Source organism: Solanum dulcamara, chromosome 9 (genome assembly GCF_947179165.1).
Source record: "Solanum dulcamara chromosome 9, daSolDulc1.2, whole genome shotgun sequence".
NCBI classification, from domain to species: domain Eukaryota; kingdom Viridiplantae; phylum Streptophyta; class Magnoliopsida; order Solanales; family Solanaceae; genus Solanum; species Solanum dulcamara.
In genome coordinates, this window is record NC_077245.1 from 76,630,356 (window position 1) to 76,640,868 (window position 10,513).

The 10,513-nt window shown below is 29.9% G+C and overlaps 1 protein-coding gene across 1 annotated transcript; it reads left to right on the forward strand.

Annotated features, from left to right (window-relative positions):
• The first annotated feature begins 8,659 nt into the window (after positions 1-8,659).
• LOC129902635 (probable CCR4-associated factor 1 homolog 11) lies at positions 8,660-9,748 on the forward strand. The gene has a single exon (XM_055977973.1). It carries the CDS (start codon positions 8,837-8,839, stop codon positions 9,692-9,694), a length of 858 nt encoding a protein of 285 aa, XP_055833948.1. The 5' UTR covers positions 8,660-8,836; the 3' UTR covers positions 9,695-9,748.
• The last annotated feature ends 765 nt before the right edge of the window (positions 9,749-10,513 follow it).

The window sequence follows — 10,513 nt, forward strand, 5'->3', positions numbered from 1 at the left end:
AATCATTATCTCTATTACCTTCGTCTTTGAATATGGAGATTCTTGACTAATCACCACTATGATCTCATATAATAGTGCGGCTATTAATCATTACTTTGCAAAATTTACCTTTAAATCTTGGCGACATATTATTATCGCATAGTACCTCAAAGGTGAGCGTCCTAGTTTGTCATGAGAAGAATGATATATATTTCTCGAAAACTTTTAACACATTTTTCCATCCTTAAAGACGCGGCTTGTTGGGAATCACTTCATATAAAAGTGTTTTTTCATTACGAGAAAAACTGAAACACTCCGTAAGAACTCATTTAAAAGAATGATTTTGATATTCTTGCATATATATCAATCACATGTTCCGAAGAAAAAAGTAGTTTAATGCACGAAGCATTTTATATTTACATAAAATTAGAAAAGCGCTTTATTTCAAGGAAGTGTTATATATGCATTCTATTCCGATACAAGTATTAATCGCTAAAATTATATTCTTAAACTCAAATATGATATCAGTGATTGATTTTACAGCTTCGAATATATAACCTGCGGATGAAATTACACTTTCCCTTTCATTGAAGGTACACACAATAACTTTAACTTAGAGCCCGTTTGGATTGGCTTATAAGTTGCTAATAAGTTGTTTTCAGTTTTTTTGAGTGTTTGACTGGCCAATATAAAAACATTTTGTGCTTAAAAAAAACTCAAAAAAATAATTGGATTTGTTTAGCTGAACTTATTTAAAGCAACTTATAAATTGAAAGCAGCTTATAAACCAAAAAAATAAATTGAACTATCTCAACTTTTTTTTGGCTTATAAACAGATTTAAATAAGTTCAGCCAAACAGACACTTAATCAGTCTTGCCAGCTGGTTGGCACATTTTGTTGCAAAAGACAATGATATTATTTCTCATTTATAGTAAGAGTACTATATTGTCATATAGGTTAGTAACATATTGTCATGTAGGAGAGTTCTATAACACCTAACAATAAATTATCCACTTATTACGGTCGTTTTGTTGGTGAAATAAGAACCATAATCTCGGATAAAATACAAAATTATTTTATCATATGTATGTATATTTGAATTTCATGAATCATTTTTTGATTTTGAACTTATAATTATAAGGTTCAAACCTCATGAATCGTTTCTTGAGTTCCACAAACTTGTCGATCATTAGAATTCAACAACGTTTGTTGGAGTTGTTTTGTGTTTTAATTAGAGATATTTTTCTCTAAAAAAAATGAATTTAAGTTTTATTTACGAAATAATGTACAAGATTTTACAAAACTAGATCACTTAATAAGCCAATTACTTATATATACAAGAATCTTAATATTGTCCGTCTGTATAACTATTTTTTTTCTTTACTACAATAAAGTTATTGATCCATAATAAAAAGGGTATTAATTCTAATTAAAATGTACAATAAATGACTGCAATATTTAAGTCGTCTGCAAATTTTATTCATTGCTCGATGAAAATGATACTTTAAGGCAGACTCTGCTATCCTTCTGTTGTAATGACTTAGCCAACGGCACGTATTCTTGAGGTGAACGCGATAATATATTACTTTTCAAGCTTTAATGAAACCATCCCTCAACTTCAATAAAATGATTATATAGTGATTAGACTTGTTAATGAGGTTTAATTTTATAAACCTAAAATTACAGCATATATTTAATGGAAAACCATCTCAAGAACTTTTTATAAAGTTGCAACTATTTATTATATTCCGAAAGTAATATCTCAAAAATCTATATAAGAATATATTCCAAAGGCATATTTAATTATCTATCATATATATATATTTATGAGTTTAAGTTATATACGCGTTATTGTATGGAATTTTTACATCATTTGATTACTTTTATCTGTTGTACCATGTCTTATTTTACCAATTTTACAATATATATCAAAGTTGCAATCACAATTAATTTTGCAATAAATAAACCTCATAACTTCTCTTTCATCCAACTTACTATATAAATCTTGTCCAATTTAGGCTATTTTCCTCCTATACCAATCTTTCTTCTCTCAATTTTCACTATCTTTTTTGGCTACAACAATTAGGCAATTGTCAACTCTTCTCATCAAAGGTAATTTTATATATCTTCTTAATTTCCATGTTCACACCTCTTTTTATTTTTTACTTTTTATTTTCAATCTTGGTTCTTTATTTTTCTTGTCCGGTATGGTTCGTGACAGAATTAGAAATTCTATTAAGGGAATTCAAATAATATTACGCTAATTTTTTCAAAAAATATATATAAATAAAATTCAACATCTACCGATATACGTTGTATAATTTTTTGGCTAGAGAATTCAATTGAACTCTGTTCACCCTACATAGCTCCGCTACTCTGATTTATATATTTTATTTAGTAATAAAAGACAATTTTTCTTGTGAAATTGGCTATTCGAAAATGTTTTTGACAGACTTTTCGTCAGAAATTCCTTGTCGACGAGCCAATTTACGTCGAAAAATCGTATTTATTTATTTGTTTTTCTAATTTTTATTTATATTATAAATACAGAATTTTGTGGGAAGAAAGCCAAAAAAATGAACCATACTAAGGAGAATACACATGCAAAACTTGACTTGAAGCTAAACTTATCACCACCAAGGGCAACTTTTCCAAGAAATGAACCTTCACCACCAAGAAGATCATCATCAACTTCTTCTTCTTCTTCTTCAATGGAGATCATTATTAGATCACCAACCACCTCTTGTGTTTCTCGAGAACCGAGCCCCATCGATGACCGAGCATTTTCCGATTGCCCTAGCAGCTCAGAGACAACCCCAATGATGCTTGTGGGATGCCCTAGATGTTTGATGTATGTTATGTTATCAGTGAATAAACCAAAATGCCCTAAATGCAACAGCACTGTTTTACTTGATTTTTTCCATGAGGAAAAAATCAACAACTCAAAGTAATCAAGGATATGTTGCCACCACAAGCAGAATTCTGTATTTCTCGTAGAGAATCTCCTTATAACTATTACAGATCTCGATCAATTCGAAAAGAGATTCTTGCACTAGAAAAGAATCCAGTTCAAATTTTTAGAATAGACTTGTTCAGAAATTTTCGCAACTCAGTTGAATATCTTGATATTATTGGATTGTGTGATCATGAAAATTTGGGAATTTTGTATTAGAACTAGTGCTATAGTAGGTCATAATAATTTGCAACCCAATGAGACCTACTATACTATGGTTTGGTCATCATATTAATATTTTGATGTATTAGTAGTTCATGTATAGTTGCTATCTTTACTATAAATGCAATTACATTTTTGTTGTAACATCCCTTGTTATTACCTTCATTAATTACAAAAAATTAGGAGTTTTATAATTTAATCTTGTACATGCTTCACATGGTTTGTTGGAACTAATTGGAAACACGTTATTATTTTTTTACAATTAATTAACAAAATTGTAGTTTTCGAAAGTAATTAATATTGTAGTCTTCTTTATAGTTATTAGTCATATTGCAGCTGCTAGTTAATTAAATGGGCAACTATAAAAGTCCAACATGAATTAGTTTATCACATTATCAAAAGAGTGGCCATTAAATAAGTTGTTTTACATCTTTATCAATGGATGTTATTTCTCTTCTTAAAAAAAAAAAAAAAGTAATGTTTATAAGTCATAACGATGTTTCAAGCTCGAACACTAAATTTTTTTTATTAAAGATTGTGATGAGATGAATATAACTTTTTTTTATCCTTACTAAAGTTTTTGAGTCGAGTATGGAGGTAGAAAAATCATGATAGTAAAACGCTTTCTAATGAGCCGTATGCAATTCAAACTTTGATTAATCAAGATGTAACACTTTAATTAAGGGAATCCCGCACATCAACAAAACATGAGAGAGATATTGAATATTATAAAGAAACCAGTCTTAAAAATTTTAGTAATGCATTTTAAAAGAAACAATGATATTACTAGTAGGCTGAATTGTTACATATGATATCAGAATCACTCCACATGCAACCTTAAACGATGGTAGGGAAATTGGGCAAACCTCATCAAGGATGTTGAATTCGTACAGGGGATGGGGTTATTTATGTTGGATATATACAAAAGCAATTGTTAAATAATTGTAACACGTTTTAAAATCATACAAACTTAAGGTTAAAACGAATAATATCGCTAATAGACTGAACGGTTACACAGAATTTCAATACAAATATCTTAAACTAAAAGAAATCAAAAATGTATATGTACTTTTTGAATCCACCTCACATCAAACAATTCGATCCCTACCACTTTTATATGTAATTTTAAAATAAATTTCTTTTGAAGTAAATATATACATGAATATCAAGTAGTACAGTATTTAATTAATATATTACATTAATAGCTAGCCATAAGTAGAGGACTCAATATCATTCAATGAAGTGTACTATTTTTGGCAATGAATCACATGACGCAAAATGAAGCTTCAACAGTTGGGTGTTTCCTAATTAAATAACTCATTGAATATTTTATTGTTTTGCCTCCAAAATTAAATAGGAACAAGAGGGATCCACCGAAGAAGATCCTTATTCTTCTCTTTCCTTTTTTTCGGAAGAAGGGTGGGATCCGGACAAAATTGATAAAACGGAAGAAATTCGAGTGAATGGAAAAGACAAAATAAAGGATAAATTCTACTCTCACCTTACAGAGACAGGCTATAACAATATTAATACTAGTAATCGTTTAATTTATGATTATCAGGATTTTTATCTGAATAATAATAACACGGAAATCTAGAAAAATTTAAATTGCAACTTGTATTTGATGCTTACATCAAAGTATCTTATTTTATTATAATTAAATCATAATAAATTCAAGCAAAAAAAAGTATTAATTAACTATATGATGTAGTAATAATTGACTTAACAGTGTATGTAAAGCATATGTTATATACTATTTTATTTTCTCATGAGATTAACTACTATAGAGAGAATTCTTACACTATCATGCATGTCATTAAAAGTTTAATTTCAGGGAAGTTTATAAAGTAAGCCTTTTGTTTAAAAGAAAGAAAATAGGTTAGTTACGAGCAATTTAACCATATCAGTTTATTTATAGATTAAATGGTACTATTAGAAAAAAACTATTAACGGACAGATTCTTTAGTGATAATATTCGGGATTACGTTGTTCAAACTCTTTGAAAAGAATTTGATGAGTGTGTCTAAGTCTTTAAAAATAATGCGTTTTTGGAGGATTCAATACAGATGCATGTGATTACATTTTTGAAAACTCTGAGCAACATAACTTTGGAAAACAAATTATTTGAATTAGACTAAAAGTTGTGAAGTCAAAATCCTTTCGGGTAATAAAAGGTGCTTTCATACAAAAAATTATACTCAAATGATCTTGGAAAGGAGTAATACGCTTGAACGTCCTCATGAGCAAATTTTTAAGGTCAAAAATTAAAATTCGTTACACTTGAAGTTTAGCCCATAAGACAAAGGAGGCCTAAAATTCAAATAACATTGGCCTCCAAGGCCATTCTTGTAAATGAATGGTTCTCATATGTATAGTAGAAATAGGCCTTAAATAGTATTTCAAAGCCCATCTATTTTTTTCTGGCCTGTGAATGTCAACAATGGAATGCAAGGACTCAAAAATATCCCAACAATTTTTTTTAAAAAAAGGGATCATTCATTTTGAAACTAGACTATTTAAATTTGCACCAGAAAATTCCACTTCGAAGGATCAAGTGCTCCCTATCAAAAAGTCTCTATTCCCGAGATTCTAACTCAAAACAATTGATTGAAGATGAAGTAATATTTACTATCTTACATGACCACAAACAAATTGATAATTAAAAAATAAAATAAAATGAAGAGTTTTACTTGGTCTCCATGAGTACACAGAATTGACCAGAAGTCTACTTAAAGTCAACTAATCTAGTTGGTTCAAAATTAAACTATATTTGAAATTAAATTAATTAATCTCTATTATTAGAAAAGTCAAAGGCCATAAAAAAGAATATGTCTTCAACAAATACCAACTTGTTGACTGGGCCAAATTGCTGACTTTTCTTTCTTCTTCACTTAATTATTTTAGTTTTTCACGTTTCCAATAAGATTAATGAATTACTATTAATTTTGAAAGGCATCATATATTTTTTTTATCAAAATATTATAGATATCATATTCTAGAAAACTCATTTCCACGTGCGGTAAAAAAGGAAAAATTAGTGAAAACTTCTTTTATTTTAATTTCTTGAACAATATATTTTGATATAATCAAACTTGAAATTAGGAATGACAATGAGATGAAACGTGTGTGAAGTGAGAATAAACTTATTTCACCTTAATTACTTTAGAGGGATATTCTTATATTTTATTAATATAGTTGTCACATAATTTTGTTCATTAATGCTTGAAATTTGAATATAGGAATGATAATACGATAAGCGTGCTAGGTCTTTTCCTGCTAAAATTTTTTCCTACCATATCCTGCTCAGTTTAGCCCTATTTAGCCCCGCCCTTTAGCCAGTATTTACATTTTTTTATTTTTTATTTTTTCATTTCGTAGAAAGTCACTAGTTTCTCTTTAACTATGAGATAAGTGTCAAAAACACACTTAAACTATGCTTCTTTTTTGAGTTTCATATCTAAACTATTAGTTTGTGTTTCTCAAACTAAGAAGTGATAGTTTAGTTATGAAACTCACACTCCCAATAGTTTAGGTATGAAACTCAAAAAAGAAGAATAGTTTAAGTGTGTTTTTGACACTTATCTCTTTAACTAATCAATAAAAGATACCAAAACATCATGAAATGGAATTAATTCTTTCAAAAAACTTTAGAATGTTTTCTTTTTCACGACAAAAATAAAAACGATCTTCACCCATTTTATTTTTTCTATCTATCTATTGTTATAGAAATAAAATAAAAAAGCACAAAATATAACATAATTAGATAATCATTTTTCCCGCAAAGATGGTACTTTTTAGTTATGTTTGCAACTGAAATTGCAAGAAAAGTTACATAAATTAATTTTCTGAAAATAAAAAAGTTTTGACCTGCTCCTGCCTGTTTTATCCTGTTTAATCATCGCCCTGCCCTAGTTCGATTAGTCTTTGTCATGCTATGGCCCTGCCCTGCCTCAATTGTTATTCTTACCTAAAATTGTGAATTTCAACTCAAGTCATAGATCATACTTTTGGGTACCTTAGTATAAACATTGGAATACATTTTTTTATAGTATTATTACCATTTTAATTTATTCAATCACCACTTTGTGTATGTCCAAATTACTTTAATTTGTCTTTGTTTTAGTGAGCCATTGAATCTACAATATATATTTAGGTATTTACACAATTCTTAAGAACCTTGTGAACAAGGCACCTTAGGCCTTTTCTCATAAAGTAATTACAGTGTAAATTTTAGTACGTAATTGTTAGTTTCTTCTTTTTGATTTTTTTTTTCCTTATTTAGATGTCCTCCTTTTAGAGATTATTTTCAACTAATAGAAGAATATATTATTTCCTATGTTGTTTATCATTCTAAAAATAGATTTTCATTTTTACTTGTCACTTTTAACGTATTAAGAAAAAGATAATTATTTTTCAATATGTAAAACCCCCCAAAAAAAAAGTGTAGAATTCGATTCGATTTAATCAATCTTTATTAAGTGAAGGTTCATACCTAACAAATATGTTGGTGTTCTTAATGCACCTATGTACAATGGTATCAATGTACATTGACTAGAGGTTGTGAAAATATTGTGTTACAATATACTCCCACCGTTTAAAAAAAAAAAAATTGACAATTCTTTAATTTCAATTTTTCACGTGTCATATTTAAAATCACAAAATTAAAAAGCATTTTTTAAAAAAACTCTATGATAACCTGCAATCGCTACAACTTCTGTCACGGGCGCACTGGCTAAACCTCCTATTGTAATAGCTTGCAAACTATATAGAGAATGCAAACCTCACTAGTAAGTCCTATGCGACAGGAATTGAGGGGGATCAATTATGGATGACCATCCTCTAAATCAACTTAGTCATCCCAATATCTTTAATTTAAAACTATAAGATTCAAAAAATATATATTATATCACTAATTAAATTTCAACATGATATCAATCTACTTTCAATATTAGGTCTCTTACAACCTAATAATGAAACAAAAAAAACACAAACAAGCTGTAGTGATGGAACTGTTCCAACTTTAATTAAAAGTTTTATATTCGAACTCTAAATATGACAAAAATTCTATTGAAAGAGTCACTTTTAAATACGCTCTACAATACACTATTCAAATTTAATTCAGACTTTATGATCTCCGAATATGGGATGGGGAGCAAAGAAAGAAAGTTGTCAACCCTGTACCATACATACAACAAAATCTGCTCACTCCCAGACTGTACAACACAAATATCACACGCAACAAAAGACTTATAGCGTAATTCACACATAAAGCCGCCTTTTTAATGTTAAAATAAAATTAACGCATAAAAATGCCTACTTGATTTAAATAAACAGTCCAAACGCGTTAAACTTGGACCAAAAAATAACAAGAATCCTTTTTTTTAATTCTTTTTCCTTTCTCCTTCCTTAGATTAAAAAAACACTTCTTGGCCCACTTAGTGAATCTTTTTTTTTGTTAACTTTTTCTTTATTTATTTATTAATTTATTACTCTGTTCTTTGCTTGTTCTTATACTTCTTTTCCTATAAAAAGAACCAGTTCCCTTCAACACACAACACCATAGGCAAATCAAATCAAAGTTCTTTTTTTTTTTTCAATTCAGATCTGGATTTTACTGCAAACCCATTATTTATTCAAGTTTTTACGACGACCCATCTGAAAATCTTGCTGAGTTTTGACTCATGGCTGTTGAATTTAGTGATTCGGAACCGAACCCGATTAAGATCCGGGAAGTTTGGTCGGAAAATCTCGAATCAGAATTTGAGCTTATTCGAACAGTAATTGATCAGTACCCTTTCATCTCAATGGATACTGAGTTTCCGGGAGTGATTTTCAAGACGGAGATGGGTTCTTTCCGGCAAAATCGCCGGCGATATGTGCCGCAATTGCCGTCGGAGCATTACAAGCTGTTGAAATCAAACGTCGACGTTTTGAATCTTATTCAGGTAGGACTCACGTTGTCTGACGCCGATGGTAACTTACCGGATCTGGGTTCCGCCGGTGAGCATCGATACATATGGCAGTTTAACTTCTCCGACTTCGATGTGACGCGTGATCGTCACGCACCGGACTCAATTGAGCTCCTCCGGCGTCACGGTATCGATTTCGAGAAGAATAAAGAGATCGGAATCGATTCTTCTCGTTTCGCCGAGCTGATGATGTCGTCGGGGCTTGTATGCAACGAAACCGTAAGCTGGGTTACATTCCACAGCGCGTACGATTTCGCTTATCTCGTAAAAGTCCTCACTCGCCGGGAACTTCCCGGCGACTTGGAAGACTTTTTGGAAATTCTCAGGGTGTTTTTCGGTAGTAATGTTTATGATGTGAAGCATTTGATGAGGTTTTGTGAGAAACTATATGGCGGTTTAGACCGGGTTGCAGAGGTGTTAGAGGTGAACCGGGCGGTTGGGAAGTGTCATCAGGCCGGTTCAGATAGTTTGCTGACGTGGCACGCTTTTCAGAAAATTAGGGACGTGTACTTTGTAAATGACGGACCGGAAAAATATGCCGGCGTTTTGTTTGGATTAGAAGTGTATTAAATTAAGAATTAGTACTAATTTTTAATTGTTAGTTAATAAAATTTGTTTAATTAATTCTTCTAGTGGTAAATTTTGATCTCGAATTCCGATAATCATAAGATTTAACTGCTTATATAATTATTCGCTTCATATCAAATTAATGTAACTTGCATTGGTCAAGGAATTTAAATAGATCTACGTACACTTTGATTGTGGTAAAAGTCAATATATAAATATGTGTCATACATTTATTAATTTGATACAAATTTATTAACATGATGTGGTATAAATAGTCTTTGGATAATTTAGTTTGTCTAATTAGAAAGATAAAATCAATGTTTAGAATCAAAAGTGTAAAAAAACTGTGGTTAATTAAAAAGATTGAATGATTATTTAGTATTATCACCTTATCACATGCAGAAAATAAGATTAATTTTTCATATATATATGAAAGTATCCCCCATCATAACCTTTTGGTTCTTATTTTTTAACCTATTTTAAATGTCAAATAAAAAAAATTACTTTCACGTTTGTTATTTATTACCTATAGAACATATACTACAAGCCACCATTGCTGGCCGACGTTGGAAATAAGAACCCATCAGGTGACTTTTCTAACACAATTTATGTAGTACTAGACTGATAAGGACATATAGAATTATTATTATTTTTCGTTTTGAATTATTTATCGTGATTTAAATTATTTTATATCCTTAATAGTAATAGACTACAAACACTCAATAGAGTTAATACTTGATAAAAGAGAGATTATATCTCCTTCTTCTTTTTTTATTCATGGTGCTCGGATCAGTTTACATGCATTTCAATTAATTCCATAAA